The sequence below is a fragment of the Pelmatolapia mariae genome, unplaced genomic scaffold (genome assembly GCF_036321145.2).
Source record: "Pelmatolapia mariae isolate MD_Pm_ZW unplaced genomic scaffold, Pm_UMD_F_2 NODE_ptg000534l+_length_28702_cov_1, whole genome shotgun sequence".
Lineage (NCBI taxonomy): Eukaryota > Metazoa > Chordata > Actinopteri > Cichliformes > Cichlidae > Pelmatolapia > Pelmatolapia mariae.
The window spans coordinates 1,534-16,888 of NW_027052219.1; the positions used below are offsets into that span (position 1 = coordinate 1,534).

At 44.1% G+C, this 15,355-nt stretch overlaps 2 protein-coding genes across 3 annotated transcripts; one reads left to right on the forward strand and one right to left on the reverse strand.

Moving 5' to 3' along the window:
* Window positions 1–208: 208 nt before the first annotated feature.
* LOC134623286 (zinc finger protein 395-like) lies at window positions 209–12,260 on the forward strand. 2 transcript variants are annotated; one of them, XM_063468436.1, is made up of 9 exons: window positions 209–387; window positions 898–1,010; window positions 1,583–1,695; window positions 2,539–2,741; window positions 2,856–2,956; window positions 4,155–4,443; window positions 10,326–10,418; window positions 10,624–10,730; window positions 11,399–12,260. In XM_063468436.1, exons 1-9 carry the CDS (start codon window positions 256–258, stop codon window positions 11,508–11,510), a joined length of 1,263 nt encoding a protein of 420 aa, XP_063324506.1. In that variant the 5' UTR covers window positions 209–255; the 3' UTR covers window positions 11,511–12,260. The 2 variants fall into 2 exon arrangements, with proteins under 2 accessions (XP_063324506.1, XP_063324507.1); XM_063468437.1 differs by having other exon boundaries at window positions 4,158–4,443.
* A 1,977-nt stretch (window positions 12,261–14,237) lies between these two features.
* LOC134623285 (proenkephalin-A-like) lies at window positions 14,238–15,139 on the reverse strand. Its single transcript, XM_063468435.1, has 2 exons — window positions 15,116–15,139; window positions 14,238–14,891 (listed from the first exon to the last, which is right to left on the reverse strand). The coding sequence occupies exons 1-2, from the start codon at window positions 15,137–15,139 to the stop codon at window positions 14,238–14,240; spliced, it is 678 nt and encodes a 225-aa protein (XP_063324505.1).
* Window positions 15,140–15,355: the final 216 nt, after the last annotated feature.

The window sequence follows — 15,355 nt, forward strand, 5'->3', positions numbered from 1 at the left end:
CTCCCTGGATGAAAATAACCTTCATCATTTAATCCTTTTAAGAGGGAAGTTGGGCAGAAATTACGACCAAAGTTACCGAAGGACGTTCGTTTGTGGTGAAGTTTTATGTAACGTCACAGTCCGATATCGCCGAGGTGCACTTTAGCTGCGTGGCTGTGGGAAGATGAATAACACTGTGACATATTTTCATTTGGCGTCCTGTGTGTAGGGAGGTGTCACACTGTGCCGAGTCCCTCAGTGTGCGCGGCAGCACCAATGGCAGCTACGGGACCCGAGGACAGAGCTGGAGCGGGGCCAGGCGGGACGGCGGCCTGCCCAGTGGGACGGCAGGCATGCGTCTCTACGACAACGCAGGGCAGCAACGGGCCTGGCGTGCAACACGCTCTGGTGAGAAGCCTGACAGAGATGACATGTACTCTGTTGTGTCTGTGTGTGAAATTCAGGCTTGCGTGGCATTTTGAGCACATTAGAACCACAATAAGCAAAAAGGTACGCGTCCCAAAGTTCAAACCCAAACTCAGAAAGAACTTGATGCGATCATTATTTCTTTCCACTGTGTTAGATGTAATGCACTGCCTGGTCAGAGGCTGGCAGCCACTTCCTTCGCACGCTGTTTCACTGGCAGATTATGCCGTCTGCGTGCAGGACGCCACAGATGGACAGGAAATATTCTCTTAACTGCTTTATTCATGGACACAGTGGGGCTCAGGAGCAGGGTACCGCAGACGCATGTAAACAGCTTAACCCGTATAAGGCCTGAACAGTGTTTTGTCTGTTGTGTCAGCGTCCACTGACGAGCTGAGTGGACGGTTTCTGTTGAACCAGGGCGAGACACTAAATGGACAACTTTTCCAGGCTGGAACGAGGAACTCACTGTGTTATTGCCTCGCTTTGAAGGTGTACGGACAGAGCTGCGTCCAGGCTGAGAGCGGCCGTTACAAGAGCAACCTGGCTGCTCCGCTGCCAGTGGGACCCACAATGCAGCTTGTCACCGCGCAGGCGCCATACAGGTGAGGCACAGCGAGGCATAGACTGTACGTGTGCATATAGAAAAGATGATGTCACCCTTTACTGAAAGCTCAGTGTTAGCCGTGCTGTGGATTTGTTTCTTTGTTTTGGGAGGCACAAGTTACTATACGTGCTAAGTTAGCATCTAATGCTAACAAATTTGGTTAGCAAACTGCACCTCAGACTACTAAGTGGTTAGCAGCAGTCTGATGATAAACAGCAGAATGTCAGTCACTGAAAGAAGCTCGAGCACAGACGTGTGTTTTCATTAAAAAGGCTCCTAAAGGCAGCAAAAGCAGCAGGTCACCTATCAGCTACCTGTGACCAGCATTCAGTTTTGACCCCTGTATTGTTGTTATGAAGAGGGAAACTATCCATACAGGCTAAAGCGTACACGTTTGTGTCTGCAGTAAAACTGAGCCTTTTAATATGGGGACCGACTCGTTTGAGACGGCCTCAAGTGGCCAGTAGAGGAACTGCATTTGTTGGCTCTTGGTTTCAGATGTTGCTGCTTGGTCGGAGTATGTGAGGGCGGACCTGATTTTACCGGAATATTTCTGTATGTTATCTTTAGCTTCCGCAGCCCGGAGTCGGTGGAGATGGATGAGATCATGGCAGCCATGGTCCTGACCAGTCTGTCCTGCAGCCCCGTGGTTCAGAGCTCTCCACAAACAGATCCTGGACCTGGTCTGTATCTCCTCAACCACATATTCATTTTAATTATATAGCACCAAGTCACAATAGCAGTCACCTCAGCAATCAGACAACAAGCACTTGGTGACAGTGGGAAGGAAAAACTTCCTTTTAACAGGAAGAGGTGAACATAAGTTCACAAATATGGCACGCACTTCATTAAAGGTTTTAGCAGAGCTGTAGCTTTATAAAGCTTTATAGAAAATAAACAGGTTTTATTTGTCCAGTCTTCAGTTATAATAATGTGGACTTTGGTCCAGTAGGTGGTCAGCAGTTTGACACGGCATGGAGTAAACTATTAATAGTTTATAACTCAACTAACTTTTATAATATTTGCTGTAACAGAGATGTTGTAGAGCACAGATCTGACGATAAGAATCGAGAACAGGATTTGATGGAGGAACTCCTTAAAGCTCGATGCGCAAACAGCTGTTCAACTGTGACACAAAGAAAATGGGCTCAACTCACTCCAGCTCCAATCCATGTGTGTTATTCAATCAGCGTTTAGTTTCCATGTTTATTAGCTTGATAAACATTACCTGCTATTTTTAATGTTTTGGCAGAGCAATAAACAAAATATGTGTGAAGAGGGAACAGATGCTGAAAACACAGGCCTGGCAGCAGCACAGGAGGCCTGCTGTTCACTGTAGGACGGGCAGACGGGACGCAGCACGAGAAGCTGTTTTCATCCCAAAAAGCAACAGAGAATATTTGATATTTAAACCAGAAGGTTTAAATTTATAGACACCAATTTAATGCGGGAGTCCGTTTCCCTCAGCTCTGTGGCAAACTCGAGGCTTTCTTTGGCTCACGAGACACGGTTCTACCTTCCTCTAGCTGGCTCATCGTCCTCACCCGCTGACATGGAGTGCGGCGGAGGCGAGCTCTCAGACAGCGGCAGCAGCGGCTACTGGAGCTGGGACCACGGCAACGTCAGCCCGGCGCCCTCACCGTCCGTCACCGAGATGGACAGCAGCCCCGACGAAGGCTTGCACATGGAGCTGGAGCAGGGGGAGGAGCTCGCTGCCAAAAAACCAAAGGTGCACAGCTGCTTCGGGAAAACTGAAGAAGCCGCTATAATCAACACAGCCTTTCTGCAGTTTGGACATGTCTCTGTGCGCGCTCACCCTCCGTCTGCGCTCTTCCTCCCGCAGAGCTCCATCAGAAGTGTGTACAGATGCCTGTGGCCCAGCTGTGGCAAAGTCCTCACGTCTTCAGTCGGCATAAAAAGACACATCCGTGTGCTGCATCTGGGGTGAGCTGGCACTTTGAACCTTTTCATGCATCTACAGTCACTCTTAGCAGAGATGTGGGAACAATTTTGCTTAAAGTAGATTAAAAAAAATAACAAAAAATTAGGGCTCAGGTTGGGAGGGGCCCTGAATCCCCCTGAGCAGAGAAAAGTAAAAAGTTTCTTCCTGGCTCAGGATGAACTCGGCGAGGCGACTGAGGCTGTGGAGCCTGATTTGACACAAATGTGTGCAAAAACAAGAACGTATTATAATTATCTATTATTATGATCAGAATTAACAAAGGTGTCGCTTTCAGCTAACGGCAGTGTGTGTTCAGGCGAAAACACACCGTGACTGTGCAGAAACACAGGCATAAGTAAGAGCAGTTACACAATCACGTACAGTTTATGTGCGCACAATGTGTTTCATTTAGTCCATGCGGTGTTATTGTGACCCTCCCACTCGCAGACAATGGTAGAAATTAAAATAAAATATCTGTGGTGAGAATAACTTCCTGGCCAATCAGATTGGACGTTCATCCTCAGACTGTAGCATGAGGCTCCATGTTCATATAGGAACATTCCAAATTAATATTTCATCTTTCTATTTAAAATTGCATCACTTCACTAAACGCTCCATTTCCAGAAAATGTGAATTTTCCCACAATTATTTCATGGTTGAACAATACTGTGTATTTAAAATACACAGTATTGTATTTAAAATATTCTTTATTTTTTCCATTTTTGGTGATGATGCAGTGTTTTTTTTCCTGTTGGAGTTTTCTTTATGATGTTGGGAGCAGCTGGAAGCAGTAAAATATTCCTGTCATTGCACAAATGGCCAAAAATACTTGATATGATGCTTTATATGCCGTATCATATAATGTTAGTAATCCACTAAAAATAAGGACCAAGTATTAATTGGTCACTTTAAGGACACGCTGAAGTTCGATGTTTTTCAGGTGTTCGCTGGTCCGCCGTAGTCTGAGCCAAATTCGAAACCAGACGGGTCGGCCTTCTGGAACATTTCTCAGCTTCAAAACAACATTAAAAAAACAGGAGGGGATAAAATTTTCAGGTTGTGGAAGAGCTCTGCTCGCTTAGGGGAAGGGAGATTTTCAGTCTGGGCCGTAGTAAGTGCTGCTCTCACTAACTCTGCAAACACACAACTCACTCTTTTTCTCTGTGTGTCCACTGGTGTGTCCCTGCCACACATGCACAGCAGTGGGTCAGACCAGTCCCAGCGAGAGGAGGACTTCTACTACACCAAGATATCCTATGACACTGTCGATCCCAGCTCCGGTCCAGCTCCAGCCCAGCAGGCTCTGGGCCAGGCCTCCTCCTCTCATCTCAGCTGGGCGTCCTGTGGTTCTCCTCCAGGCTCAGAGCTCCTCCCAGCTCACAGACCCAGGTCCAACTCCAGCTCTGGGCCAGGCCTGAGCAGACCCAGTCAGCTCAGCCAGTCGGCCCCCAGCAGCTTCTGGCAGATTCACTCGGAGCACCTCTATCAGGTGGGTAGAGCACTGTTGCTCTCCATCTTTATTTTCACCCATACATGTTGTTAAAATCGTAAATCGTTGAAAGTCTCAGATAATGACATCAGTGTACGTACGAGCATGTCAGAACGCTCAGTTAAGTTTCTGCTCGTGGCTCTGATGTCAGTAAGACGCCATATCCCCAATATGGTCGTCACTATGGTCCAATATGGCACACAGACCTGGATGTGAGTACTGAAGCTCCACCCACCCACAGTTCAAACCTTCTGTTTGTGAGGGGCAGCCAATCAGAGAAATGTTGACTAGCTAAAAACATTTTTTTAACCAAGGTGTTAATGAAATAAGAATTATTATGAACTATAAATCAAAGCTGCTCTAGTAGAGTCCATGAATTAAAATATGGAGCTGGGAATGAGCAGAATGGGTTAATTTTCCTATTTAATATTAATAAATTAATTGCTGGGGGTGGATAAAGTTGTGCAGTCTTGGGGAAAACTAAATGTTCCCTTACTGCTAAAGTATCTCAGATTCTGGCTCCTGAAAGGCCCAGTCAAAGTCTAGACCTCAGCCCAACTGAAGTGCTGTGGTGGGATCTTAAGAGAGCTGCGCATTAATGGATGTCTGCAAACTGCAATGAAGTAATATTGTTTAAAAAAAAGCAGTGAAAATTTCTCCACAATGATGTCAGAGACTGACGACAAAACGAAACAATTCTTTTAAGTGTCTGAGGCCAATGAGAACTGTTGTCACATGGCTGTATGATTGCTTAGCTTAGCTAACTTGGAAAAGGCTAGCTCTGCTCTGCAAGAGGAAACGGCTTCACGGGGAAAGAAAGTCGATCACGTGCGAGTTCAGTTTACTGTTACAGCAGTCAGCTGGTTGTTTTTGTAATTATTTGGTAGACCAGCTGAGACTAGTGAGGGCTTGTTTCAAGTATCAAAACTGAGAGCTAAGATAATGTGCCATGATGTTAGCTAGGTCTGTAGCACGCTATGCTGGTTTATCTTCAAAGTTACTGAAGTTACTTCTGTATGACAGTGATTGTCATAAAGATATAATTAGAAATGATTATTATAATTAGAAGTGTACTTTATACTTGTTCTGCCTTTTAACAGATGCTACTTTAAGAAAAGCTAAAGTAAGCTAACCAGCTACAGATAGTAGATGCTAATTCAGTGTCAGGTGGCTCATCATTTTCATGAATGAATGAATTCTTGAAAAAACATTTAGTAAAATCAGATAGTATAAAGTTGGGCTAAAGGCTGAGTCGCTCCAACACTTCATGTAACCAAACACTGAATGTGAGCATCACAACACTGTGCTTTAGTCCAACACACGGCTTTACAGTGAATTCATCACAGTACAACAAGCTAGTGTTTATTCTCCACACGTGGCAGAGCATTTTCATACAACATTTGAATTACACAAAGCAAGTGTACCTTAGTTTGTTTTGCAGGATGTTTCACAATATGTGTTATTGTACAGTACTTTGGTCAACAACTGTTGTTTTTAAAAGAGCTAGATAAATGAATAAACTTGAAATTTGAATATGCAAATACACACTTCATCAAAACACATCACACAAAAATCCAATATGTGATTAAAAATGACGACATCAAATTTAACCTTTAGGTTTCCAGTATAACAAGTGTCAAAGAGCAGCTGTTACCTTTAAATCTAACCTCAAATTCAAATTTTATTTGTCACATAAACAACCGTACACAGTACAACATGCAGTTTGTTGCTTGTTGCTGTGCAATTCCCGACCAGAATAAAACTAAAATGAAAAATCAAGTTAAAAATTTAAAGTGTGCAAATCAGCAGTGTGTGGATTGACAGTGAACAGTCAAAACAGTTAAGAGGTTATTATTGAAGTACTTGTATTTGTTATTAAGTGCACAGTGTACAGTGATGTGATATGAGAGAGACCAGACAAGGTACTTATTGTTATTAAGTGAACGTGCAATGGTGTGTAGAGATATGTAGAGAGTCCAGTCCTACAGCCGGTTAGCCCAGGAGAGAAGCTCCTCCTCTTTCTCTCTGTGTCGGCCTCATGGGAGCAGAATAGTCCATTGTTGGGATGGGGGAGGTCTTTCATGATTTCCTGGCTTTGGTGCTGCACCCCTGGTGTAAATAGACTCCAGGTCAGGCTTGTCTGTCCTGCTTCGTGCTGTTCCCATACCAGGTGCAGATATTTCCCGTCAGGATGCTTGGATGGTGCAGGAGTAGAAGTTCTTGAGCACCTTCTCAGGTAGGTGGAAGTCTCTGAGTCGTCTAAGGAACAAGAGACGCTGCAGGGCTTTCTTCACCAGAGTGTTAATGTGACCGTGACAGGTCTGTGTGATGTGAACACTCGGGTATCTGCAATTGTCTACTCTCTCCACTGATGATAGTGGCTTGTAATTTCTCACCTGCTTTGTGCTGAAGTCCACAATCAGCTCCTTAGTCAAAGGAGTTTGCAAAGAAAAGCGTCTGGACTTCTTAAAGAAGTCCAGACGCTTTTCTTTGCAAACTCCTTTGACTACGATGACCTGGATGACTGAGAACCTTCACAGACAATCAGCTCCTTAGTTTTTCTGATGTTTAGGAGAAGGTTGTTCTCCAGGTTCCTGATCTCCTCCAGGAAGGCCTTCTCCATGTTATCAGAGATCAGGCCCACCACAACAGTGTCATCAGCAAACTTAAAAATGGAGGTGTTGTGTGACATGGCTACACAGTCGTAGGTGTACAGTGAGTCCAGCAGGAGGCTTACAACACAGCCCTGTGGTGCTCCAGTGCTGAGTGAGATGGAGGGGAGACTTGTTTTCCCACCCTCACTGATAAAAGCTGTATCATGTAAAGAGTAGAAAGTACAAATATTTGTTTTTAAAAATGCAGGGAGTAAAAATTCAATGATGTCAGAAGAAAAAACTACTCAACTAAAGTACAGATGCTTGAAAATTCTACTCAAGTAGAGTAAAAAAGTATTTGTACTTCATTACTTCCCACCTGTGGCGTCTGTAGATGTAGGAGTCCCGTTGTAAAACTGGGAATCATACCTGTCTACCTGTAACAGTGAAGCTAGCCCCAATAAAAACTTTTGCTTTTCGATGCTTCGACGTCGTCTAAATGGTCTTTGCAGGCTGTTCAAACTAAATCATTCTGACTCTGTTTAGCTTCAGGCCATTTTTTTCCAGTCATGTAAGTTTTGTCACAAAATACCTGTTCAGCTGGCTATAATTTCAATAATTACTTGTTTTCTTCGCTGAATTGGAGTTGACAAGAAGAAGGCGGCGTTCTGGGGAATGAAATTGTTTGAGGGCAATGTAAGGAGACAGCGCGGTCCTTGTTAGCATGAATTATTGAATGTCAGCTGCAGATTTAGTGCATGAGCACTGGAATTCACCTTCTAAATGTCACTTTTTCCCACTGGCCTCTGAGCAAATTCAGTATATTATTTTTCCAGGAATTCTGGCTCTATGTGGAAACAGAAGCAACTGTCTAGATTCCCCTTCTGCGAAATAGCTCAGCTGGGACGTGAACTTCATTTTACTGCAGTTTTTGTGCACGCGTCTCGTGTTACGTGGTCACGGTGTTGTTGCAAACGTCCTCTTTACCCAAGGCCCCCAAGCAGATCCCCTCTCTAACGAATCAGTGAGCTACAACTTTGTTTATGCATCACAAAGCAGCACATTTCACTGGTGACCTGCATTTACCCTGCACCACGAGCCTGTAAATGGATGCTTTGTGACAGTGAGAGACCAAGCTGTCTGCTTGCTCGCTTTCCCAAGGAGACGAGACTCTAACCAGCCTGCAAAAAGCAGAAAAAACACCTCCCAGTGCAAAAGTACGGTGGTTAAAACCTGATGTACACGTTCTGAAAACTGTTCCTAACAGACCTTTTTAAAAAAGCAATAAGAGTGACGCGTTTAGTTTTTTTCAGTTGATACGAATGTTAGGCAGTGTGTCAGTTTGTGCCACATCTGTCTTTCTTCATGCAGGCAGACACTCGAGTGAGAGTTCGGTCCAAGCGCGTGGGTTGAACTGCGGGTCGATGCTGTGTTTCTGTGTGTCACAGCTGCCGGCGGCGCCACATGTCTGTCCACAGCGCTCCACTGACACTGGCCTGGTATAGACATGCCCACTGTTACTGATTGGGTTATCGCCGTGGATTATCATCAATATATTTAGCCGTGCAGATACTTTCTACCACCTCCATCTCTCAGTGGGATGTGAGGCGATGCAAATACTCAGACGCTTTACGGTTGCTCGAGGTGGAGAAATAGGCCAGAGGGAGTGGGTAGCAGCTTCGTCGGGAAAGATGGTTTATCACGTGGAAGTTCAGTTGATCGTTATGGGGAAAAAGTCTCAAAATGATTATTTTTCTAACTATCTGGCGCCCTAGCTGATGTAAGGACTCGTTTCAAGTGCAAAAATTACCTGCTTACACTCAAGTGTTTGGAAGCCAACCAAAGTTCTCTTGAATTGTCGTAATAGAGAACATGACATGTTGCTGCTAGTTATTCAAGTTACCTCCTTATGACAGTGATTGTCAAAGCTAGTTTGGGGTTTAATGGACTGGTGGCTCCATAAGTGTTTTACACATTTCCAGTTGAAATATCTCTGGTTTGATCCCAGCAGGAGATACAAATTCCTGATTTTTCTAGCTGTTCCCACTGTGTTTCTAGGCTCCACGCTACTTTAACATAAACTAAACTAAGCTAACCAGTTGCAGATAGTTGATGAGAATTAAGTCATTCTCAGGTTGGAACCATGTTGGACGACAAAGGTACACCAGATGGGCGGCCAGAGGTCCGTACAGTAAAATTTTTAAAACTCATTTAAGTAATCGGAACTAATATTGGACACAGGGACAGGAGTTTTAGGGCAGTGTGGAGCGCTTTATCATTCACAGTCACTGTGGTTCTCTTCTGTGTCTGATGAATTGTTTGTGTGTGTCTGTTTCACCATCTGTAAACATCCTCCTTACACTCATAGAGCCAAACGTGAGCAGAGAAAAAGACCGAATGCTAATCGTTACATAACGAGCGCAATGCGCTGACAGCTAAGTCGCGTGAATGGCACAAAATTTGTGTTGCATTGGCCGCAGAGGGAAACATTAGTCCATGATACAAGCCATAGAAAAGAATGGTTTTGTAGCGCAGTGGTGGTTGTCACATGTCCATAAAACAACACAGGAGGATAACTCGTTTCTGTTTTGAAATAAGCTAATGGGTAAAACTGCTAACGTCATGACCACCAACTCTCCCAGTCCCCACCCTTTCAAATAAATGACAGATGGATATATAATATGTAAGATGGCATTATTATTGACAAACCTGCAGTATTTTGTGCAGTTCTCCTTCACTTTACACGACAGTAGTAGTTAACATGTTGCCATTAATGTTAGCTAGCTAAACAGCTATGTATTTTTTATTGTTAGTAAATATTAAATAAAAGCTAAACAGGATGTAAATATTGGACTTTAACATGGGAAAAGATTGAGTTGTATTCATTTCTAACATTTGCCTGGTTCTTTATTCCATCAAGTTTCTTTTTTTATTCTGAATTTACACATGTAAAATGCTAATAGCAACTGTAGGCTAATAAGATATATTAGCTATGTTAACGGTTGTAGCTTATATAAATACACATTACAATATTGAAACCTTGTCACTCAGGTCCAATAGAGAACCCAGGTAGATTTATTTCCTAATGGTACTGTAGGTGTGTCAGTTTAATATGCATATAAGTATATGTTTGCTAACACTGCCATATTAAAGTGACAATAGGCTGTACTGTAGTGTGTTCATGTCTTTCCTGCTCAACTCTGTTGCCCAACATTAAACTTTTTATATTAAACAGTTTGAGATCCTGCACATGTGAAGAATCTGTCTGTCCTTTGTTGCGTCCCCCAGGCCTGCAGCCCTGTCCTGTCTGTGGCCCCCAGAAGCCCTGGCAGTCATGGCTGGACCGCCTCCACCCCTGGCCTCAGCCACAGTAACACTCCGGTGGGTCTTTTGTCTGCCTTTACATGTATCTTTACATATAGTAAGGGTAAGGTGGGAGCATTACCATGTCCAACATATATGATACTGTTGCACTCATAGTGGGCAGGGGCTTCGAAAGCTCTGTTGCTGGTATGTGCAAAGGCCACACTGTCTAACTCTTCCACCAGAGGCCGCTGTTGTGCCTAACCTTTGGTTGTGTCCTCAGATGGTGAAACCTCGCTGTCGGTCCGTCAGCGTCGGAGAACAATGGCTCCAGCAGAACAGGCTGCAGCCAATGAGTGTGTCGCCCTCCCGCACTCACTGCTCCTTCAGGTGAGGCATTCATGGTGTTAACATTTAAACATTTCTAAAACTCGGCTTCTTTGTGTATAGTGCTTTTTTAAGCTAATGTGCATGTTGATTCAGTTCAGTTCAGTTTTATTTATAAATGTCCAAATCAGGACAGTTGCCTGGTAGTACTTTCTTTTGTAAAGTAAAGACCCTGTAATAGTTCAGAAAAACCCCAACAATCAGACCGCCCCCATGAGCCAGCACTCGGCGACAGGGTGAAGGAGAAACTTCTTTTTAACAGGAAGACGAGGCTCGGGGGGCTTAAGTCGGGCGAGCTTTAAAAATTGTTATTGATGATTGATGTTGATCGCCTCTGTCAGTGCGCCCCAGGGCAGCTGTGGCTACAATGTAGCTTGCCATCACCAGTGTGTGAATGGGTGAATGACTGAATGTAGTGTAACGCGCTTTGGGGTCCACAGGGACTAAGTAAAGCGCTATACAAATACAGGCCATTTACCATTAATGAAACTTTTTGATCCTAAGTTTTCAGTTTGGCTGCTTACAAATGGAGCTTTTTCTCAAGTGTTGATTGTAGTATCTGTCCTCTGCTTACATCACATTTCCATGGCCTTCCTGCCTAGAAAGGTTTGTGTCTTTATTTGTTGCCCCTTTTTGCCTTTCTGACGCTCGCGATTTGTTTCTCTTTGCAGGAAGGGCCGCGGGGAGGCCAAGAAGTGCCGCAAGGTGTACGGGGTGGAGCGCAAGGATCAGTGGTGCACAGCCTGCCGCTGGAAAAAGGCCTGCCAGCGCTTCCCGGACTAGAAGCAGCCGGAGCCATGGCGAGAGAGAAAGAGCGTGAGAGACGTGGATGGACGGATGGATGCGTTACAACAAGAGACTTTTATCAAAAAGAGAATATAAATCAGGGCCCGAGAGCCATCAGCTGTTTTACATGTGTGTGTTTTTTTACTTTCAACTTGTTTCATTTCTTTCCTAAAGGAATGCTTCTGGACTTTTTCTGTATCTTTGTATCTTGATCCTGAAAACTGAAGTCTGCGATGGTGCTAACTGTTGACTGACTTTGACCTACGTGATGTGCTAAGCCTACAATACTCTTTATCCAAAGGTCATATTACTACTCCTGTAGCTCCACTCTATTAGACTTGGCTGTTTTTGTTATTCCGATCTTCTCTTCCAGTGGTTACTCAGTGGTTATGATGTACATTATATTGTGTGCTCTGAGTTACGTACGAGTATTTTATACCGTTTTTTTTAATTATAATTATTTTAATCGTCTGGTTCAGCCCATGAATTGGGCAGATATTTTTTTTATTATTATTTTCATGTTTTTGGCACTTTGTTGGAATATAAACTCACGAGAATAAGCTAAAAGTTCTTTCCATGAAATGGATTTCCCTCCTGCCCGTGTGTTGGCGTACGACCAGTGTTAATGGTTCTGTTCCTTGAAGCCGTCACGGCTATGGGACGAGTGTGAGGGGAACGAGTTTGCAATAGCAATAAAAAAAAGAGGAAATATATTGTCAAACACATTAAAAAGCACTGAGAATTTGAGCTGCTTTCTGTTGTTCTTGTTGTTCTGTACAACAGTCCACGAAGGAAATAGCAAACATTTTATTGGTTTTGCCACCATACAAGACTCAGAACAACGGTGTGATGGTAAAAATGTACTGACATGTACACGTGTTCACAAATTCCCATTTCTTTCTTTGAGAAACACACATGCACGTGCACACCTGCATCTTCTCTGCAATCAGCCACACACTGCAGAAACGATCAGCACCGTCGGGAAAATCTATGAATATGCAAAATCACGACTGAAACAACAAACACTTTCTCCCAAACAGCTGACGTGCACAGTTCATCCTTCTCTGCATTAAGTGGATGCCATGAGTCATTTCCTTGGACCCCCGCTCCTGTCTCACCGTGCAGTAGATGCCCAATGATCCCTGGCAGTTTTCATCCTCCTGCGCTTTAAACGGCCGTGAGGAGGAAAAAGCCTCCGGGTGGAGAAGTGTTTGAAAGCAGGAGGAGGACTCTTGTTTCTTTGTTTGCTTTACTCCTGAGGTCTGCTGCCTCATTTTCACAATTAAAGGATAGTTTTGGAAAGCTGGAATTGTTAGTGGGTGAGCTGGGTTAACATTTGAAATCCAGGTTTAAGCCATAAAAGAGGGAGAATTTATTAGGAGTCTCTTTTAAAAATGAGAAACTACTCCTCGATATTACTGATATTTGTTCATAATTACAGCTCAGATGCCAACATACTTGGTTACAGTGACTTTAACAGAGCCATAAACCACAGTCTTTACCGTGTCTTCTTAGAGCTCCCTGTGCGCTCCTAGTTATTGTTGAAAAACTGATTGTACCAATTTGAGCGATTCTTCATAACTGGAGGATGTGATGCACAGACTCCCAAGACGAAGAACTTTCATGTAGCTCATCTCAAATTTGCCTCAAATCAAAATATACAGAATATCTCATCTTCTATTCTCAGACTTGATTCTCACAAGTGAAACCAAAAAGGAAAGAATTATCGTTGTTATTAATTATTATTACTGGACACTATCGTCCTTCTTTACTCAAAAATGTTTCCTATTTATTTGTTTTTTAATGTTTTATGAATTTATTCTGTTAGCTCGCCGTCTTATGTTAATTTGTGCTTTCAGTCTAACTCCTGGGAAAGGGGCTCATCCGTATATTTCCACATCCGAGCCAAAGCCAGCATCCAAGGCCAGCGTGATCGTTCCTCGGACACTTGAGGGCAGTATTGTTCCACTGACAGCAGAGCTGACGCAAACCTGATGTTCATTTCTCAGAGAAACTCATGACGGGAACAGTTTGCAATAAAAACTTCCACCTTATTGCAGAAATAACAGATTACAATAGAAAAAACACTTTTTACTGTCAGTGTTAATAAAGCCAGAGTCCAGAAAACCAATTTATCTCATTGTGTTTACTTAATTAGGTTTCCTAAGCAGGAAATTAGATTTTTATATCATTAATTAATAGCTGGTGCTTCAGCAGTTTCACCGTCTGATATATAAAATCATCTGATCTTGTGTCTGCTCTAACTGGGAAGCTGAGCAGTTAGCAGCTGTATAGGAGCCGAGTATTCCTAAATCTAGGAATATCTTTTTCAAAGCGGGACTGTGATTCCAAAGAGGAAAACAAAGTGCTGACTCCATGTTCCAGCCAAACATGCATCAAAGTGCTTTCCACGTCATTTTCAAACTCTTCAATTAAACAAGTTCTCCAGTCTCATTTGGCCACTTTTTATTATACCGACACACAAAAATATATTCAATTGCACTTCTCGAATTCTTTTATTTCACAGAATGGCATGTAAATGTGGTTAATAGGAAGGACATCACGGTCAAAACATTCTTTGTTACTTGGAGACACAAAGTGAGGCGCAGCAAGATGGCGGAGTCTGTTCTTCTGATGACGTCACAGTTCAAACTGGAGTGAGCTGCTGTGAAAAAAAAATGGTTGACAGGTTGAGGTAACCAGAGGCGGCGCCCCGGAAACGCGTTACAGTTTGTGTTGCCTCCACAAGCGGCTCATGGGGATGGGGTTGAATCTGCCGCTGCGGTTGCTCCTCATGCCCAGGTACTGCCTCAGCAGCTGGTTGACCCGTTTCTGACTGTTCCATTTGCGGGCAGATTTCCGGACGCCTATGAACCCGCCGTAGCGCTTCTGTAGCGGCCTCATCGATGAGCCCAGCAGCTTCCTGTATGCGTGGCGCCCCCTCTGAAAGCCGCCAAAGCGTTTGGATAAGGCGATGCCCTCTGAACTCTCACCTTCATCGGCCTCTAGCTGGCCATCGCTTTCCACGTTCCTCTCCTCTCTGGGCTTCTGCTCTTCATCCGTCAGACTGAGATCCAGACTCTGCAGGCCCTCCCCCTCCTCAGAGGATCCCAGCAGCGATGAGTCATACTGGACGCTGCGCTGCTCGAAGGGTGTCTCATCCCGATCCCCCTCCTGGAAACGCTCCGCAGCTGTCGACTGCACCAGTTCACTGTCAGAGTTCAGGTCGAGAGAGGTCAGCTCCAGCTCCTCTCCCGTTCTCTTGAAGAGAGCGCCTCCTTCAGAAAGTGTAGGATGGAGCGATAGCTTCACAGCGCGTTTGCATACCTCCCACGTCAGCAAAGAGGAGATGCGACCCTCGCATTCCAACAAACACACCTGCAGAGGGGAGAGAAACAGTGAGGTGGTGAGGCGATCCGAAGGGGTCTTTTTGATGTTTAACTGATGAAAACACAACAAAGATCCCAAAGACTTTGAAGTCCCCTAATTACTTGCAGTCATTCAAGCGCTAATCAGGCCTAAGAAAGAAGGTGACAGTGAGGATGCTGAGAATATTGGGCTCAAGACCCTGGCAAATAATTACAGGTGTTTAGTCCACACACCAGAGCAACATGACGGTTGAACATAACGGTACTGACAAGGCCTGAAATATCTCCGTTTTCTACAATCACAAATTTTCTTTCCTTAGAACATAAATCATGAAAAGGACAAATAACGGAGCAGAGAGCAGACGCTCTTATTTCAAGTCTAACACACATAAACTGGCTGTCTATCTGAACATGTGCGTGTTAGGGTTAGGGTGGAACATTTGAACACTCCCATTGATCTCTTACTGGTTGCTT

What these genes read in the sequence shown, in the direction of transcription:
- LOC134623286 (XM_063468436.1), top strand. Translation starts at nt 256, where the DNA reads ATGGCAGCTACGGGACCCGAGGACAGAGCTGGAGCGGGGCCAGGCGGG. An exon ending in ACCGCGCAGGCGCCATACAG is followed by an intron (nt 1,011 to 1,582) that starts GTGAGGCACAGC and finishes TGTTATCTTTAG; the next exon opens with CTTCCGCAGCCCGGAGTCGG. An exon ending in TCAGCCACAGTAACACTCCG is followed by an intron (nt 10,419 to 10,623) that starts GTGGGTCTTTTG and finishes TTGTGTCCTCAG; the next exon opens with ATGGTGAAACCTCGCTGTCG.
- LOC134623285 (XM_063468435.1), bottom strand. Translation starts at nt 15,139, where the DNA reads ATGTTCAACCGTCATGTTGCTCTG. An exon ending in TCAACCGTCATGTTGCTCTG is followed by an intron (nt 14,892 to 15,115) that starts GTGTGTGGACTA and finishes TCCCCTCTGCAG; the next exon opens with GTGTGTTTGTTGGAATGCGA.